At 33.4% G+C, this 21,789-nt stretch overlaps 1 protein-coding gene across 2 annotated transcripts in view; it reads left to right on the plus strand.

Moving 5' to 3' along the window:
• The window catches only part of LOC114328965 (E3 ubiquitin-protein ligase TRIM37), a 215,095-nt gene that overhangs the window by 185,459 nt on the left and 7,847 nt on the right, over window positions 1-21,789 (plus strand). Inside the window, exons 17-19 of one of the 2 annotated variants that reach the window (XM_050647883.1) lie at window positions 7,188-7,416; window positions 15,719-15,872; window positions 18,522-18,756. In XM_050647883.1, the coding sequence (XP_050503840.1) occupies window positions 7,188-7,416; window positions 15,719-15,872; window positions 18,522-18,756 (618 nt within the window). Of the gene's footprint in view, window positions 1-7,187; window positions 7,423-15,718; window positions 15,873-18,521; window positions 18,757-21,789 lie in introns of both variants that reach the window. The other variant, XM_050647882.1, reaches the window with a different exon arrangement.

Genomic DNA, 21,789 nt, shown 5'->3' on the forward strand with positions numbered 1-21,789 from the left:
TGGGAACCTTCTCTGGTTACACCTCCGAGGCTTCTACAATTTGCAAGCCATAACGGAAGCTGAGACTAAGGAAGATGAGGGAATTCTACAATTTACAATTCACGTCCCATCTGCTCAGCGCGGTAAAGTTCCAACGAAAATGGTTCCCTTCGTACTCCAATCAGAGTAAACATGTAAATCAAAAATGAATAACCATTTTCAATTTCGTTGCAAAACGAAAATACAGCCGCATCATATTCTAGTCCAATCAGAGAGTGCAGCAAGCACCTCTACCGGTTTCGAAACTTATTAGTCACTCATCAGGAGGCACATATACTCTCTCTGATCCAAATAAAACAAACCCCGGCGTGCAGTCACGGATTGCAACGAACGAAATGGCATAGATGCCCTAGCGGCAACTGCTAGCAAAAGACTAAGTTTTCAATCTAATAGCATATAAAACAACACCAAAAATGTTGCTCTACATCCCACCAGATTGAAGAAAACAATGGGAACCTTCTCTGGTTACACCTCCTAGGCTTCTACAATTTGCAAGCCATAACGGAAGCTGAGACTAAGGAAGATGAGGGAATTCTACAATTTCCAATTCACGTCCCATCTGCTCAGCGCGGTAAAGTTCCAACGAAAATGGTTCCCTTCGTACTCCAATCAGAGTAAACATGTAAATCAAAAATGAATAACCATTTTCAATTTCGTTGCAAAACGAAAATACAGCCGCATCATATTCTAGTCCAATCAGAGAGTGCAGCAAGCACCTCTACCGGTTTCGAAACGTATTAGTCTCTCATCAGGAGGCACATATGCTGCTCTCTCTGATCCAACCAAAACAAACCCCGGCGTGCAGTCACGGATTGCAACGAACGAAATGGCATAGATGCCTAGCGGCAACTGCTAGCAAAAGACTAAGTTTTCAATCTAATGGCATATAAAACAACATAATGTTACTCTACATCCCACCAGACTGAAAACAATGGGAACCTTCTCTGGTTACACATCCGAGGCTTCTACAATTTGCAAGCCATACGGAAGCTGAGACTAAGGAAGATGAGGGAATTTTTTTTAATTAATGTATATCGAAGCCGTCTATAACTTAAAATTATTTTTGATTATACAGGGTGAGTCAGAACGACGGTACGAACCAAAGTTGTATTTTTTTAAATGGAACACCCTATATATTAAATCATTTTTAAATATATTTTTTTTAAATATTAATAATTTATATTAGGTATTATTGGCCTAAAGTTAACAATTTTCGAAATATGTACACTTTTATTGAGAAAAATGGTAATATTCAAAGGGCTGTGAATTAGGATGTCAAGGTAATAAACATTTAAATGACATGTCAAAGTTTTTTTAGTATACTGTTATTTTTAAATAAATAACATATTTGACATATAGCCATAAAATATACAGTGTGATCACTATTTGCGCAAATACAAAATTTTCTCATTTTTTTTTAAATGGGAGTATATTAGTATTGCCTTTCGTAGTAAATATTACAACTTTTCTTTTGGTACAAGGTTGTATGTACCTAGCATGTTTCGTTTTGTAGATATTTAAAAAAAAACTATAGATTTTACGTTTTTGCGGATTTTTTTATTAAAAATTTCTTTTGCAAAAAAAAATTATAATCTGGTTTTACAAACATACATTAAAATATAAAATATGAAAATAAAAACGTAATTAAAGATTAAAATAAATCGTATACTAAATAGTACAATTCAATTGATTTAATAAGTTAAAATTATTTTACAAAAAATATTTTACCATACTAATGAATGCATAAATTAGTTACTAAATTAAATAAACAACCAAATTTGATATCTACCCTAGTAATTTTTCTACCACAGCAACTTTCCTGTACCAAATTAATTGTTAGTTATATTGTATTTACGAGTAAGATCAGTTAAACTTTTAATTTACCTTTTAAATTTACTTAAATCTTGAGAACATAATAATTATAAAGTATGCTTTGAAACAAATGAATGTTAAATGTATCAGCCAAATTATTTATTAATATAAATAGTATTAAATGGTGTCACAATAGCTGGTAATACTTTTGTAGTTGAACTTTTAATAACAATTTTTTATATTTTAAATTTTAATTTTTCAACCGAAGAATTGGTGGATATGATATTTGTTTTGGGCGAAACCATTAGAAATTATTACCAGCTTTTGTGACACGACTAAATAGATATGTACTATGTATTTACTTCATAATATACTTCTATAACGTTCATTTGTTTCAAAGCATACTTTATACGTTCTCAAGATGTAGGTGAATTAAAAAGTAAATTTAAAAATTAAAATTAACTGATCTTACTCATAAATATAATTTAACTAACAAAACTAATTAATTACTTAATAGTATGGTAAAATATTGTTTGTAACATAATTTTAAAGTTATTAAATTCATTATATTTAATTTCGATTCAGAGATCATTACCATCCTTCTATGGACCATTTCGAACTCTTTTGTTCTCGTCAGGAAAGCATATGTAATGATGCTCTAAATCGAAAAATAAATATCTTTGCCATTCATGCCAATTACAAAATATAATTAACATTAAGACGCTATAGCGACCTCTATTAACAAAATGTCGAAACCCAAAAGACTCCATCTTTAAACAAATAAATGTTTAAAAACAATAAATCTTTGGATTTCTTAGTTCGGAAACAGATTCTCTCTTATACCTATTCCCATCCTTCTAAAAATTGCAAGGAAAAGGGTGATGAATGTAGAGACATGTTGTGGAGTGCAACTATGTAGACTCCCCATGTCTCTACATTCATCACCCTTTTCCTTGCAATCTTTAGAAGGATGGGAATAGGTATAAGAGATAATCTGTTTCCGAACTAAGAAATCCAAAGATTTATTGTTTTTAAACATTTATTTGTTTAAAGATGGAGTCTTTTGGGTTTCGACATTTTGTTAATAGAGGTCGCTATAGCGTCTTAATGTTAATTATATTTTGTAACTGGCATGAATGGCAAAGATATTTATTTTTCGATTTAGAGCATCATTACATATGCTTTCCTGACGAGAACAAAAGAGTTCGAAATGGTCCATAGAAGGATGGTAATGATCTCTGAATCGAAATTAAATATAGTGCCTTTTATCTACCCACGGTTTTACTCACGTATCGAGTACTAGGAAGCAGATTTGTTGATCTTTACCTCGGTGAATTGATATGTTGTGGAGTGCAACTATGTAGACTCCCCATGTCTCTACATTCATCACCCTTTTCCTTGCAATTTTTAGAAGGATGGGAATAGGTATAAGAGAGAATCTGTTTCCGAACTAAGAAATCCAAAGATTTATTGTTTTTAAACATTTATTTGTTTAAAGATGGAGTCTTTTGGGTTTCGACATTTTGTTAATAGAGGTCGCTATAGCGTCTTAATGTTAATTATATTTTGTAACTGGCATGAATGGCAAAGATATTTATTTTTCGATTTAGAGCATCATTACATATGCTTTCCTGACGAGAACAAAAGAGTTCGAAATGGTCCATAGAAGGATGGTAATGATCTCTGAATCGAAATTAAATATAGTGCCTTTTATCTACCCACGGTTTTACTCACGTATCGAGTACTAGGAAGCAGATTTGTTGATCTTTACCTCGGTGAATTGATATGTTGTGGAGTGCAACTATGTAGACTCCCCATGTCTCTACATTCATCACCCTTTTCCTTGCAATCTTTAGAAGGATGGGAATAGGTATAAGAGATAATCTGTTTCCGAACTAAGAAATCCAAAGATTTATTGTTTTTAAACATTTATTTGTTTAAAGATGGAGTCTTTTGGGTTTCGACATTTTGTTAATAGAGGTCGCTATAGCGTCTTAATGTTAATTATATTTTGTAACTGGCATGAATGGCAAAGATATTTATTTTTCGATTTAGAGCATCATTACATATGCTTTCCTGACGAGAACAAAAGAGTTCGAAATGGTCCATAGAAGGATGGTAATGATCTCTGAATCGAAATTAAATATAATGCCTTTTATCTACCCACGGTTTTACTCACGTATCGAGTACTAGGAAGCAGATTTGTTGATCTTTACCTCGGTGAATTGATATGTTGTGGAGTGCAACTATGTAGACTCCCCATGTCTCTACATTCATCACCCTTTTCCTTGCAATTTTTAGAAGGATGGGAATAGGTATAAGAGAGAATCTGTTTCCGAACTAAGAAATCCAAAGATTTATTGTTTTTAAACATTTATTTGTTTAAAGATGGAGTCTTTTGGGTTTCGACATTTTGTTAATAGAGGTCGCTATAGCGTCTTAATGTTAATTATATTTTGTAACTGGCATGAATGGCAAAGATATTTATTTTTCGATTTAGAGCATCATTACATATGCTTTCCTGACGAGAACAAAAGAGTTCGAAATGGTCCATAGAAGGATGGTAATGATCTCTGAATCGAAATTAAATATAGTGCCTTTTATCTACCCACGGTTTTACTCACGTATCGAGTACTAGGAAGCAGATTTGTTGATCTTTACCTCGGTGAATTGATATGTTGTGGAGTGCAACTATGTAGACTCCCCATGTCTCTACATTCATCACCCTTTTCCTTGCAATTTTTAGAAGGATGGGAATAGGTATAAGAGAGAATCTGTTTCCGAACTAAGAAATCCAAAGATTTATTGTTTTTAAACATTTATTTGTTTAAAGATGGAGTCTTTTGGGTTTCGACATTTTGTTAATAGAGGTCGCTATAGCGTCTTAATGTTAATTATATTTTGTAACTGGCATGAATGGCAAAGATATTTATTTTTCGATTTAGAGCATCATTACATATGCTTTCCTGACGAGAACAAAAGAGTTCGAAATGGTCCATAGAAGGATGGTAATGATCTCTGAATCGAAATTAAATATAATGCCTTTTATCTACCCACGGTTTTACTCACGTATCGAGTACTAGGAAGCAGATTTGTTGATCTTTACCTCGGTGAATTGATATGTTGTGGAGTGCAACTATGTAGACTCCCCATGTCTCTACATTCATCACCCTTTTCCTTGCAATTTTTAGAAGGATGGGAATAGGTATAAGAGAGAATCTGTTTCCGAACTAAGAAATCCAAAGATTTATTGTTTTTAAACATTTATTTGTTTAAAGATGGAGTCTTTTGGGTTTCGACATTTTGTTAATAGAGGTCGCTATAGCGTCTTAATGTTAATTATATTTTGTAACTGGCATGAATGGCAAAGATATTTATTTTTCGATTTAGAGCATCATTACATATGCTTTCCTGACGAGAACAAAAGAGTTCGAAATGGTCCATAGAAGGATGGTAATGATCTCTGAATCGAAATTAAATATAGTGCCTTTTATCTACCCACGGTTTTACTCACGTATCGAGTACTAGGAAGCAGATTTGTTGATCTTTACCTCGGTGAATTGATATGTTGTGGAGTGCAACTATGTAGACTCCCCATGTCTCTACATTCATCACCCTTTTCCTTGCAATTTTTAGAAGGATGGGAATAGGTATAAGAGAGAATCTGTTTCCGAACTAAGAAATCCAAAGATTTATTGTTTTTAAACATTTATTTGTTTAAAGATGGAGTCTTTTGGGTTTCGACATTTTGTTAATAGAGGTCGCTATAGCGTCTTAATGTTAATTATATTTTGTAACTGGCATGAATGGCAAAGATATTTATTTTTCGATTTAGAGCATCATTACATATGCTTTCCTGACGAGAACAAAAGAGTTCGAAATGGTCCATAGAAGGATGGTAATGATCTCTGAATCGAAATTAAATATAGTGCCTTTTATCTACCCACGGTTTTACTCACGTATCGAGTACTAGGAAGCAGATTTGTTGATCTTTACCTCGGTGAATTGATATGTTGTGGAGTGCAACTATGTAGACTCCCCATGTCTCTACATTCATCACCCTTTTCCTTGCAATTTTTAGAAGGATGGGAATAGGTATAAGAGAGAATCTGTTTCCGAACTAAGAAATCCAAAGATTTATTGTTTTTAAACATTTATTTGTTTAAAGATGGAGTCTTTTGGGTTTCGACATTTTGTTAATAGAGGTCGCTATAGCGTCTTAATGTTAATTATATTTTGTAACTGGCATGAATGGCAAAGATATTTATTTTTCGATTTAGAGCATCATTACATATGCTTTCCTGACGAGAACAAAGAAGTTCGAAATGGTCCATAGAAGGATGGTAATGATCTCTGAATCGAAATTAAATATAGTGCCTTTTATCTACCCACGGTTTTACTCACGTATCGAGTACTAGGAAGCAGATTTGTTGATCTTTACCTCGGTGAATTGATATGTTGTGGAGTGCAACTATGTAGACTCCCCATGTCTCTACATTCATCACCCTTTTCCTTGCAATCTTTAGAAGGATGGGAATAGGTATAAGAGATAATCTGTTTCCGAACTAAGAAATCCAAAGATTTATTGTTTTTAAACATTTATTTGTTTAAAGATGGAGTCTTTTGGGTTTCGACATTTTGTTATTAAATTCAATTAAGTTGCACTTGCATACGTTTTATTTTAATCTTTAATTACGTTTTTATTTTTATCTTTGATATTTTAGTGTACGTTTCTAAAATCAGAGTATAATCAAAATAAATATTTACAAAACCAAACATGCTATGTACATACAACCTTATACAAAAAGAAAGGTTGTAATATTTACTACAAAATGCAATATTATATACATTTAAAAAAATGAGAAAATTTTGTATTTGCAAATAGTTATCACACTGTATATTTTATGGCTATAAGTAAAAAATATTAAATTATTTAAAAATGACACTATATTATAAGAACTTTGACCTACCACTTAAATTTTTATTACCTTGGAAACATAATCCACAGCCCTATAAATATTACCATTTTTCTCAATAAAAATGTAAATCTTTCGAAAACCTTATACAAATTTTTCATATTTTTAAAAACTATATTTAAAAATGATTTAATATATAGGGTGTTGAATTTTAAAAAACACAACTTTCGTTCGTACCGTCGTTCTGACTCACCCTGTATAATCGAAAATAATTTTAAATTATAGACGATTTTTATATACATTAGTTTTGTTAAAAACATTTTTTGTATATCCCATAGTTTAGCCGTAATCAAAGAAAACCAGAGGTTTGGCGCACCCTGTATAATACATATGAATAATAAATTATTTATTTATTTTCAGATATTCTGTTGTGCGAATCCTCCACCAAGACATTCGCAGGAAATTCCTTCGACGCACTATTCTTCGGAAAAAAGGCTTACGAATGCAGCCAGAAACAAAACTGGACCGTTGATTAATCTGGAGAAGAACAAAATATCTAAACCGTTCCATTCGAATGATATTGATAATAAACAGATCAGACAAAAGCGGGACTCATATAGTGACGATACGAACTTTTTCGATATAACAGGTGAAGGTCAGCTTTACGATTTTCATTTCTATCATTTTAAATTATACATATTTTGGTTATCTTGAATTCACATCAAACACTCAATTACTACTACTCCTTCCACTATCAACTTCCAGTTTATATACTGTTAAGCTCTGTATTTCTCTCTGTTATGAGATTGATCAGCAAATTCTTATTTTGATTAATTACTTAATTATTTTAATTATTACTTATGTAAAATAAAACCAAAATTAAATTAAATTTTCTAATCAATTTTATTCTCAGGGCTATTTTAATCTTAATGCATTACCTTCGATTGGTGGCTTCTAGTATCTCTAGTTGCTTACTTCTTCCAAGGACAAAACAGGGAAATTAAACACACTCGATGTCATATAAATGTTATAAATATTTTTTTTATTTATCCAATCAGGGGTGGCCAAACTGTGGCTCGCGAGCCGCATGTGGCTCTTTGAACGATTATTTGTGGCTCTCAGTAAATGTACCTGAATTGCTTTTAATTTTTGTGTTTCAAAATGTCTTAAATTACTGACAACAAATATAAAAGAATAAGTGTAAAATCAGGTCTTAGACAAGGAGACCCCTTATCACCGTGGTTATTTAATTTGGCGTTGGAATATGTAATAAGTAAAATATCATCTGAGTTGACAGGGGATTTGCGAATCGAGGATTCAAAACTATTGTTGACCCTTGATGATGATCTAAGTGCAGTCGCTCATTTTACAAGAGGCGTGAGACAGGTGTTTTCACAACTCGAGGAAGAAACAGGTAGTCTGTCCTTCGAATAAATGAAGGGAAGACGAAATACATGCTATAAAAAAATAGTAACCAAAAATTCAAGACCAAGAGTTAAGCAGAACATAACTATTAATGACCACAACTTCGAAGTAGTAACAGAGTTTAAATATCTAGGCATGGTAATGACAGATGACAACCACATATAAAAAGAGGTATCAGCAAGGGTAACTGCGTGGAATAGAGCATTATACTCCCTATCGTTATTAAAATCTAAGCTTCTAAAAAGACAATATAAATTAAGACTGTACATGCCAATTATTCGCCCAATTGTTACATATGGAAGTTAAACATGGATTCTACATCAGCGGGAAATAAATAAGCTGCTGGTGAAAGTAAAGTTCTCAAAATGATATTTGGCCGTCAAACAGATGGATTGACAGTAGAGTGGAGAAGGCATCGCAAAACTGAATTGATGATTGTTTATGGTACTGAGAACATCGTTCGACATATAAAAACTAAGATGAGATCGATTGGCAGGTCATGTGGTAAGATCAGACAAATACAGAGTGTTAAAGACAGTGTTTTTTGACAGACGGTAGAAGATTAGTAGGCCGTCCCCGAAAAAGAGGGAACATAATTGAAACAACGATGTAAACCATTTTATTTCAGTTTAAAATTCAAAGAATCCACACGATGAGAGGAAAAATTAAATAACTTTTTTACTTTTCAGATAATTGTTTAATTGCGGCTCGCGAAAAATTTTAAATTTTGAACAATGGCTCGTACTATTAAGGAGCTTGGCCACCCCTGCAATATACCATAAATATAAGATTTAAAAATTATACCAAAATTCAATTATGTTGCAACTTTTTCTCATCTAATAAATTAAGCTTTAATTCTGATATCTCCTTTGTTTTAACAAAAATTTTATTTAAATAATTCGTTAGACTATTCTTACAAAAATACTAAAATTTACTTTTCTCCTTTTGAATTGATTACTTATCTCTTCTTTAAATTTTGGAATGACTAAATTATGCTATAGAAATGCTCAATACAAAAATAAACAAATATGGTGTGGATATAAAACAACTCTCTCCGTTTCACAAAAATCTGACTAACCTTTTTGTTTCTTCTTTACTTCTTCTTCCTTGATTGCGTAGTCCTCGATTCTCCCACACGTACTCCTAGGATGTAGCGAAAGGTCCTTCTCATCCAAACTGCTTCACAAACAAACAAACAACGGGACTCGCTCGAAATCTCTATTCAGTTTTCTCTCTGCTCGATATCTTGTGCAAATTGATACCCACCGGCTACTCGTTCTAGACAGAAAACAGGAATCTCCTCGGGCATAAGGAAAATTAACTTCTCAACTCGGTCAACGATTTCGTTTCACTCCGATTTTGATCGCAAAGGCCAATTTCACCACTTTACACCGACTTCTCACATTTTTTCTCTCCTTAAACTCAGACTCGACACTCTCATCCCCACCATCTATCTTTTTCCGCCAATCACAAACATCCTCTCTACCCACTACATCCATATTTTCATTTCTTAAGAACCAATTTATTTTGTATACAACTTTTCCATTTTGTTAAATTCTAGGAGATACCAAATTACTTTCGTTGTTTCAAAATGTTAAACAAAAAGCCTTATATTCTAAACTCAATAAATTTGTTTACTGTCTCTCCTTCTACGAATCATTTACAAATGTCCTATTGTCGATTCAAACGCGAAATAAAATGTACTTTCTAATCTTCCCGCACCATTGTCTAACTTCGTTCAGAGAATCATTAACAAACCACCTTAACGATTTCACCTTCCGCGAAAACACTGTTTACTAATTACGAGGAAAACGAAAAGCCCTAGATACAAAGTTTACTACTTTTTAAACAATTAGAATAATTGAAATAAAAATATAATAAACAATATTTTAAATCCAAGACTTTTCGTTAATAAACTGCTTTCTGGCTGCATCCCATATCTCCGGATTTTACAATATATAATCACATAGAGACGACGAAATAGGAGAAAGCAAATAGAGGACACTTAGGCCACGCATTTACCTTCTCTTCGTCTAGGAAAAGGACCGAAAGACAGTTTCTAAATACTCACAAATTGAGTAAAAATGAAAAAGATAAAAAAGGGTTCAAGGCAGGTTTTGTTTATATTCGATTCAGAGTAGTTTTTAAAAAGTAGTAAACTTTGTATCTAGGGCTTTTCGTTTTCCTCGTAATACGAGAGATGTCGCTATATTGCGACTCAAAAGGCGGGTGCATCGCATCGCGATGGTTTGCTTTAAAAGAGGCAGAATGTTTGTATTCCCTTCAGAGTTGTGACTGCATAATCTTCACTGATGATGCATAAGGATGCTGAAATAGTTACTATATGGAGATGGTAGTCCAACTCTGAATCGAATATAAACAAAACCTGCCTTGAACCCTTTTTTATCTTTTTCATTTTTACTCAATTTGTGAGTATTTAGAAACTGTCTTTCGGTCCTTTTCCTAGACGAAGAGAAGGTAAATGCGTGGCCTAAGTGTCCTCTATTTGCTTTCTCCTATTTCGTCGTCTCTATGTGATTATATATTGTAAAATCCGGAGATATGGGATGCAGCCAGAAAGCAGTTTATTAACGAAAAGTCGGATTTAAAATATTGTTTATTATATTTTTATTTCAATTATTCTAATTGTTTAAAAAGTAGTAAACTTTGTATCTAGGGCTTTTCGTTTTCCTCGTAATACGAGAGATGTCGCTATATTGCGTCTCAAAAGGCGGGTGCATCGCATCGCGATGGTTTGCTTTAAAAGAGGCAGAATGTTTGTATTCCCTTCAGAGTTGTGACTGCATAATCTTCACTGATGATGCATAAGGATGCTGAAATAGTTACTATATGGAGATGGTAGTCCAACTCTGAATCGAATATAAACAAAACCTGCCTTGAACCCTTTTTTATCTTTTTCATTTTTACTCAATTTGTGAGTATTTAGAAACTGTCTTTCGGTCCTTTTCCTAGACGAAGAGAAGGTAAATGCGTGGCCTAAGTGTCCTCTATTTGCTTTCTCCTATTTCGTCGTCTCTATGTGATTATATATTGTAAAATCCGGAGATATGGGATGCAGCCAGAAAGCAGTTTATTAACGAAAAGTCTTGGATTTAAAATATTGTTTATTATATTTTTATTTCAATTATTCTAATTGTTTAAAAAGTAGTAAACTTTGTATCTAGGGCTTTTCGTTTTCCTCGTAATACGAGAGATGTCGCTATATTGCGTCTCAAAAGGCGGGTGCATCGCATCGCGATGGTTTGCTTTAAAAGAGGCAGAATGTTTGTATTCCCTTCAGAGTTGTGACTGCATAATCTTCACTGATGATGCATAAGGATGCTGAAATAGTTACTATATGGAGATGGTAGTCCAACTCTGAATCGAATATAAACAAAACCTGCCTTGAACCCTTTTTTAACTGTTTACTAACTAAATTATAATATTTACAATTTTTGGTCATATACAGGGCGATGAAAATCTATGATCTCATGGTCTCTGATATAAATTTATTTTCTAAATTTTTCCCATAAAAATTTATACAACAATACTTTTTGTGACGTTCCAAACCTTACAAGACATTTGAAATCTTATGGAACTGTCGTAACACTGCTTCTTCCTTTATAGTAATTCGTCTTGAATAACTTGGTCAATCAGTTATTGATCAGTAAATTTTAGAAAGATAAAACTTTAAATTCTCTACTACCAATGGTTGGCCACATAAATGGTCCTGTCATTTGCTAAAATTAAGTCTTCTTCTGTGCAGCTCCGTCTCATCTCTGTGCATGATAGTAGTTGGTGGCTATTCTGAACCGCGCCACAGTCGCAGGTATCGTCCTCCTGGTATCCCCATTTTTTTCAGGTTACTAGCACAACGTGAAACGCCGGTTCTTAGTCTGTTTAGCGCTTTCCATTTCCACTACTTTGAGTTTATTTCTCATTATCATTGAAGTTTCGTACACAGTCCTTTCTTACGTTTGGGATTGTCACCTGTTTCGAAAGTTATCCCCGTAGCATGAATGACGGGCCTGACCTCGGCTTTATCACTTTGACCTTGGCCTATCTAGCAATTGGCTTCGGACTTTTACGAGCATATTCGTAGACCTTCCAATTTTTCTTTCAAATGTTCATGTGCATTAGGGATCTTCCAAAAGTAAGTTTTTAAGGAAGCTTCATTTCTCTTCCGGTAATCATCATCGATGGAGAATAATCGGTTGATCAAAAATGAATAACCATTTTCAATTTCGTTGCAACACGAAACTACAGCCGCGCCATATCCCAGTCCAATCAGAGAGTGCCGCAAGCACCTCTACCGGTTTCGAAACTTATTATTCTCTCATCAGGAGGCACATATGCTACTCTCTTTGACCCAACAAGGACAAACCCCGACGTGCAGTCACGAATTGCAACGAACGAAATGGCAGGGATGCCCTAGCGGCAACTGCTAGCAAAAGACTAAGTTTTCAATCTAATAGCATATAAAACAACACCAAAAATGTTGCTCTACATACCACCAGATTGAAGAAAACAATGGGAACCTTCTCTGGTAACACCTCCGAGGCTTCTAAAATTTGCAAGCCATAACGGATGCTGAGACTAAGGAAGATGAGGGAATTTTACAATTTATAATTCACGTCTCATCTGTTCAGCGCGCTAGTCTTTCTTCTAATAATCGGTTGCTTCATGTTCGGAACTTCTATAGGGTAACAGAAATAGACGAATTAAAGTATGCCAATATTTTTATCAGCGACTACCGTTGAACGGCATTGACAAACAGTTCTAGTATGTCTTTTGACCAATTCGTCTGACTGCGGATGGAGAGGCGTACTGTGGGTTTTCTTAATGCCCAAGATTTTTATTAATATTGTCATAATTCTGATTCAAAATTTCGTCCTTGATCAGAATGTTACAAGGAACTCCATGTCTTGATACGACTTGTGTTATGTTCGCTTCTAGATTAGGAAGGAGTCCAATTTCAGGCCATTTTGAAAAATAATCCATTGTGATTATGAAGTAATTGTTTCTTCTCCCATAGGAAGTGGATCGTGAATATCCACTGCAAGTCGTTTAAAAAGGCTCTCCGAAAAATATTGTGTCATTTTACCACGACTTCTTGTTACCAGGATCTTTTCCACCGTTACATAAATCGCATTTCTTGTTCCATTCTCCTACATCCTCGCGACAGTTGATCCAGTAAAATCTCCAGTGTTATTTTCATTCTAAGATGTCCTTCATTAGGCACACTTTTAATGTGTAATTTTATCAGTACAGTTTGTTTAGCAGTAAATGGTTGACTTCAAATAGTACCGATTATAAACATTCTGGGTTAACCGATAATAGTATAAAAGGCCCGGTTTCAGGTAAAATTTAAATGTGTTTGAATGCTTGTTTTTCTATAATCTTAGCAATTAAAATAGATTTAATTTATTTTAAAACTCCTTTGAAAACATTAATTTCGGCTATATAAGGCAAAGCAATATATTTTACGTCCGTTTTTTTGTTTTCGTCGTCGTAATTATTGTAAATTTTGTGGATCCTTTGCTTTATTATAGGAGTACTGTCTAGTCAGTGTTAATTGTCAAACGACCAACTTTGTCTACCTCGTTGGCTTATCGCTCCGGACCGGTCTTAACAATGGGCCAAGTCAGATAAATTTAATAACATTTACGACCGCACTAATTGAAGTCAACCATTTACTGCTAAACAAACTTTACCTATTATTGAACTGTACGTACTCCATAGGGACGTTGCCACCTGTGCTCCTACCTTTATATCAAATTTGGTAGATCTTGTATTAACCATTAAGAATTACTTAATTTATCTCTTATATTCCTGCGCTGTCAGCAATGTTACATTTCTTTCTTTCGGCAAGAGATTTCTAGCTTGCACTACTTGGCAGAAATACAAACGTTTGATAAAATATAATATTGGTTCATCAAAAATGATGATAAAATACGTTTAGTTTTCGATTAGGTATAGGCGACTGAAAGAAGCTCTAAAATCGGCAACATCGACGGAGTTAGAATCGGGTGCATTAGTGTGGGAAGCGGGAACCATCTGGTACTCGACGGCGCGCAATGTTGCCATTTTTAGGCCATATATCTAATTTAAAACGAAACATGCTGTATAGTATGATAATAGTGATTATTTCATTCATAGGAGATATAGAAAGCTACAGAAATAAAAATGAAACATAATTTTTGATAATATCCCGTCGTCAAGTATATTACGTCAGATGCCCTTCGTTGCTACGAAAAAATACATTCAGTGACATTAATGATAATTAATGTTTTAAAAATTATAAAAGTGATGACTTTCAACCGTCAAATATTTATAACAACTGTGTGTTTAATTGTACTAATTTGTACTTACATAAATAAATTACAATAAAATTTTGGTTTTGAACAGTTTTATTCATGAAATAATCGCAACAAATTGTACTCGATCTCTAAAATTATTATCGAATTTTAGCCCTCGTGACACTTTCACATAATTTCACTCCCCTTCGGGTCGTTAAATTAAAACTGTCAAAGTGTCACTCGGGCAAAATTCGATAATTTTAGAGCTATTATGCAATTACTACTGATTATTTCATTCATAGGAGATTCTGACCAATAGAAAGCTACAGACATGCAAATTAAGGTGATAATTTTTGATAATCTACCGTCGTTAAGCATATTATGTCAGATGCCCTTCGTTGCTACGAAAAAATACATTCAGTGACATTAATGAGAAATGTTTTAAAAATTATAAAAGTGATGACTTTCAACCGTCAAATACATATTTATAACAACTGTGTGTTTAATTTCACTAATTGGTACTTACATATATAAATTACAATAAAATTTTGGTTTTGAACAGTTTTATTCATCAAATAATCGCAACAAATTGCACTCGATCTCTAAAATTATTATCGAATTTTAGCCCTCGTGACACTTTCACATAATTTCACTCCCCTTCGGGTCGTTAAATTAAAACTGTCAAAGTGTCACTCGGGCAAAATTCGATAATTTTAGAGCTATTATGCAATTACTACTGATTATTTCATTCATAGGAGATTCTGACCAATAGAAAGCTACAGACATGCAAATTAAGGTGATAATTTTTGATAATCTCCCGTCGTTAAGCATATTATGTCAGATGCCCTTCGTTGCTACGAAAAAATACATTCAGTGACATTAATGAGAAATGTTTTAAAAATTATAAAAGTGATGACTTTCAACCGTCAAATACATATTTATAACAACTGTGTGTTTAATTTCACTAATTGGTACTTACATATATAAATTACAATAAAATTTTGGTTTTGAACAGTTTTATTCATGAAATAATCGCAACCAATTGCACTCGACCTCTAAAATTAATATAGAATTTTTGCCCTCGTAACACTTTGACATAATTTCACTCGCCTTCGGCTCGTGAAATTAAAACTGCCAAAGTGACACTCGGGAAAAATTCAATAATTTTAGAGCTCTTGTGCAATTACTACTGATAATTATACTCTTGTAATGTAATTTATTTTTTAGATGACCCAATGTTTACTATCATATTACACGGTAGGAATTTTAACACTACCTTAACGACCAAGTATAAAGTAGAAACGAATTCTCCATACAATATTTCCTATTCAGTTCCAATATCAAAATATATGCCGGACGAATTTATTAATTTAATTTTTAGGTGAGTATCTTTTTCCTGATACAACCATGAAACCAGAAACCATGAAACAATCCTGATTAAGTGGGGAGGGGTATGGTTTGAAAATTTTGATTATTTTAAATAAATATCCACAAGAAAGAAATTCCTGTAGCTTGCTGTATACCATTAATTACAAGTAAATTTAATGAAACATTTTTCTTGGTAAACGGTATATTCATTTAAAAACCCTTTTAAAGGGCCACAAATATCACAACAAAACGTTTTCGCTCTGTAAAAAAGCATCATCAGTGCTACAAGAACATGCTAAGCAGTCTTACATAAATATATAGATACATTATGAAATCCAAAAGATGGATATAATCCCTATGAATATGGCCTTGTGACGGAGTCGAAGAAAGCTGGGCAAAAATTAAGTCTAATATATTAGCCTCATACAAGGAAGTTTTTGGTGAAAGAAATATTATTAAAAATAAATCGCTTCCAAGACGAAGAACTCCATGGTTTTGTACAGAAGTGAAGGAAAAATGTAAAGAGAAGAAAAAAGCTTACCTAAAATACATGTCAAGTAAAACACAAGAGGCATACGATAATTATAAGACTATAAGAAACGAAACACATTCACTAGTAAGAAGAATAAAAAATGATCACTGGGAACGTTTTTCGAAAGAAATGGAACATGATTTTTATGGTCTCCAAAAGGAAATATGGCGCTTTATAAGAGGTCAAAGAATGGAGGTAAAGGAACTAATAGAACCAAAACACATAGGAAAGGATATATGGATTGACTATTAATATAAGTGCACAGGAAGTACGAAAAACACTCGAAAAGCTGAAGAACAGAAAAGCTGCAGGTAAGGATGGAATACCAAACGAATTACTGAAATATTGTGGAGCAGCAGTGACAGAACAATTAACAACATTAATTAACAAAATCATAAAACACAATAAAATACCGGAAGAATGGAGAACGAGCGAACTAATTCTACTATTCAAAAAAGGAGATAAAAAGCAGCCAGAAAACTACAGAGGTATCAACTTGTTAAATACTACACTAAAACTTACAACTAAAATCTTACAAGACGTAATGAATCAGAGGATAAGTTTAGCAGATGAACAACAGGGTTTTCGTACTGGAAGATCGTGTACAGATGCAATATTCGTCATAAATCAAATTACTGAGAAATCACTAGAGTATAATAGACCAGCATTTCTATGTCTGATTGACTTAAAGAAAGCATTTGACAGAGTAAGACTCAAAGATGTAATCCATCTTTTGTATAATAGAGAAGTCCCTCTAGATATCATAAAAACTATTGAGAACATCTAAAAAAACAACAAAATGGAAGTCAGAATAGATGGACAACTTACATAACCTATAGATATAGGCAGCGGAATAAGACAGGGAGACTCATTGAGTCCTATGCTTTTCAATTTAATCATGGATGAAATCATCAAAAACGTCAACAAAGGAAAAGAGTCTGCTGGAAGAAGAAGAATATGGCCTTAGGGCAACATATGACTCCCACACGTGGTACGTGGGTTGCTAGGTAATAATTAGGTCATCACATTGAGAGAGATGAAAGGCAACTAGTGAGTGCCTTTCACTGGCAACTACTCAGTAGTTGCCTTTCACTTATCTCAATGTGATGACCTAATTATTACCTAGCAACCCACGTACCACGTGTGGGAGTCATGTGTTGCCCTAAGGCCATATCCATAGGGATTATATCCATCCTTTGGATTTCGTAATGTATGTATCTATTTATGTAAGACATTTAGTCTATTATTAAAAGGTTTCAACCTTTGTATTTTTGGGTGGCTTAGCATGTTCTTGTAACACTGATGATGCTCTTTTTACAGAGCGAAAACGTTTTGTTGTGATATTTGTGGCCCTTTTAAAGGGTTTTTAAATAAATATACCTTTTACCAAGAAACATTTTTCATTAAATTTAATTTTAAATAAAAGTTAACTTCAAGAATACTCTCTGAAAATTTCAGACTGGTAGGAGCATTATTACCCGTAATACAGCAGGTTGAGTACCCCTACCTTAGACTCCCTTGTGAAAATGTGCTAGAAATGTTGATTTCAAACTATACCGCTATACGCTCTGAGCTTCGCTGGTGTCGCTCCTAGCGGATTACTAATGCAACTTTCACCGGTAATTTTTAAATTTATTATTTAATTGTTATCGCTTAATATTTACAACGCAAAAAAGTAATTAAATTGTAATCGATTTTTTAAAGATTTTGCTAATCATTTTAACGTTCTATTAATGAAATATTAATTTCTTACTTCGGATACTTTCACAATTATCGTGTAGATGGCGCTTAGATTAATTTATAATTACATATTACGAAATATTAAAAAATCTTAAATTTCAGTATTTAAAACGTAAGTATATTTAAGGTAAAAATATACACCACAACTTTGACTAACTAATATTATTTCCTATTAATGTTTTTAATTTCAATGTTTTAAATTAATCACTTTGACATTTATGTCAAATATCCAGTAAAAGCTTACAGACTTGTCACTACTAGCGCTCGCGAATTTTTAATTATCCCCTCTACCTACGAGCTCATAGCGTATACCCTATTTGAAACCAACAATTTGATCACTTTCTATTATTCCTACTACTCCATTACATTTAGATCCATTCTCCTTTTCAGGTCAAGTCAAACAAATCTAAAGGAAATTGAACATTGCTACAACGATTTCAAGCAACACGAATGCCCTTTTGTTAGTTCGCAGGCCTACTATGATGATAAGATGAAAATAAGGCATAAAGTAAATGAGAATAGTGCGAGTCAACTGATCGGATACCAAAGTATCGTTTTTGAAGTTGACATGATTGACTATCAATCGAAAATTATGACGTATAGAGCATCTCTTAAACCTAATTTGGTAAGTCATTAGATTATTTCTGTGGTATTAAAATTTTTCATACGTACTTCTGTACATAATTATTGCACCACTACAAAAATTGACAGGGACAGAATAATGTGAATGATAATTAGACTAAGGAACAAAATTTGACGAATATTTTTTGAATATACTCCAAAGTATATTCTTCTGAATATACTTTTCAGAAGTTTTTTGTGCTATGAATACGAATATGAGTTCCTTATTGCCAAATAGGCTCTGGTTTCTGAGATAGTTTAGCCCAAAAAGTGCAAAAATAGTTTTTGGTCGATTTTGAGGTTATGTAACATTCCAGAAACTCGTATAGCCATCTTAAAGTATAAGTCTTAATATTTTAAATCACGTTGAGGTCGGTCCTGAAATTTCAGGTAGAAAAGTCGAAATACTTTGAGCTCCACAACTTTTATAGTTTTGAGAAGAAACATTGTAAATTTAAATAATAAACCGAAATATAAAGAAGCAGTGTACAGTGATCTGTTAATAGCTGTAAGTACAGTTTCCAAATTTGCAGTAGTTTGATTACAATCATTGTTTTTATATACATACGAAGAACATTATTTATATTTCGTATTTATTAATTATTTAAAAACTAGTTTCAACTATTGGCATTATCTTGCTAATTGCTAGATCGACTATTTACTTTTAAATAAACAGAGTCGGACCTACCCAAATTAAAATGATTGAAATGAAAGTTCAATTTAAATTTAAAAAAAGATAGAAGATTAAATTTGACAAAATGGCAGTTGGTACTTCTGACTATAGGGGTCCATCAATTAATCCGATCAGCAAAACATTACTTATTCTACCATCACTAAGCAACAACCATTAACAAAATTCCCAACAAAAAACCAGGCCATAATTTTACCGGCAGCAGACGGAATAAGAACAGAAGAGTACATACACCATTGCAGTAGAAACTATAGTCCATCCAAAAAATGTACTGTTCTCATCCAAAGTGTGCATCTACCTTTCAAGCATACCAGTCGTAGATGATTTTCTAAGTCAACATGCTGAAATTAAAATTGGAGAACATACAATCAAAGCACGTAAACTAATTACACCCGCTAATAGATTAGTTCTATCCCAAGTATGTCCATCTATACCCCATAACATAATCGAACAGTCTTTAATCAATCTTGGTTTTAAATTAATGTCTCCGATTTCGTTCCTTAAAGCTGGAATACAAGACCCGCAATACAGCCATGTACTTAGTTTTCGAAGACAAGTTTACTTTGCACCTACAGACAATTTTACTGTACTCGACTCCGTCCTAATTGATTTTGACAATATTTCGTACCGAATTTTTCTTTCCGATAAACTAACTTGTTACAAATGCCACCAAACTGGTCACGTTTCCTCGGATTGTACCTCAAATCCCTCTTATCCGCAAAATACTCAAATGCCCCAAACGGAGGAAAATTTTCTTCCACAAATACCATCTACTAGCCCCGAACAAAATCAAATTACACATGTAAATGACGAATCTCGAAAAGAAATGGATGCTCAAGTCAGCACTGATACCGATAAATAAAATAAACGATCTCACTCGGAAGTGTCATCCCCAACTTGCTCCACTCCTACAGAAACTATACCAACAGAATTCACGAAACCAAAACCAGTGCAAATTAAATTAGACAAATCCACTTCAGAAACTACTAATATTGAGTCATTATTACAACCAGTCAAACAATTTATCCAGGATGCATCACCACCATATGTACTAAATTACACCCACTTACTAGCATTCTTAGAAGACGTTCACGGTTCTTCCACCCCAGTAGAACTGGCCCTAGAATACACACAGGATATACACGGGTTCGGACATATGCTAACTGAAATATATCCCATGTTGAACGAAAGAGCAATTAAATCTAGAATTACAAGAATCAAGAAAAAACTACTTAGTAAAATAAACCAAGATTTTAGTATTCAGGATGACACCTCTGAAGATACTGACGCATCACAGGAAAATACTCCTTCCAACGATAAATAAAAAAAAAGTTAACAAAATGGCTATTATTCAGTGGAACATTCAATCCGTATTCACACATATAGAAATGCTACAGCTTTTAATTAAAGAAACACATCCACAAGTTATCTGCTTACAAGAGACAAATTTCACAACAAATAAAACATTTAGTAAAAGAATCACAGGTTTCAATTTTCCGAAAGATATTTCCAATGACATAAACTACCCTCCTCCTTGGACCATAAAACTCTCCAAATGTAATACAAATCTTCTACTGTATCCTAAATCTGATACTTTATTACATATAATTCTACAACGGTTTCAAGAGATTAAAGACAAGTACAAAAGATAGTACCAAATATATACAGATGCGTCAAAAACTTCTGAAATGGAAACGGTAGGCGCAGCTTTCGTTGACGAAACAATTAAACATCAGTTCCAGCTACCTAAGGAGTACTCCATATATTCCGTCGAAATGTATGCCATATCTAAAGCCCTACAACATACATCAAACCATCCCAAATTGAAAGCAGTCATTTTCATAGATGTTTTAAGCGCAGTACAAGGAATATTAAGGGTTCACACAAACCACCCAATACTATGCCAAATTAAAATTTATCTAGAAGAAATTTACAGTAAGAATAAACGGGTAGAATTTGTTTGGATTCCATCTCATGTAGACATAATAGGTAATGAAAAAGCTGATCGGGAAGCTAAAGAAGCCTGCTATACGAATAGACCAGATAAAGAGCTCCTAGAAATTCCTCATTCCGACATTCAAAACACCATCAAAGAATTTTTAATGAGAATATGGCTCGAAAGATGGAAAAAACTTGACGACAACAAACTACAACGCATCAACCCAAATTTGTCACCAAAAGGGATAATGCCACAAAAACGACGAGATCAAGTCATACAACACCGATTGAGAATAGGCCATACCTGGTTAACCCACCAGTACCTAATGAAGAAAGAACAACAAAAACTGTGCTATGTTTGTGATATTCCTCTGACAATCGAACACATTATTGTTAGTTGCTCACTCT

The sequence above is a fragment of the Diabrotica virgifera genome, chromosome 3 (genome assembly GCF_917563875.1).
Source record: "Diabrotica virgifera virgifera chromosome 3, PGI_DIABVI_V3a".
Taxonomy (NCBI): Eukaryota; Metazoa; Arthropoda; class Insecta; order Coleoptera; family Chrysomelidae; genus Diabrotica; species Diabrotica virgifera.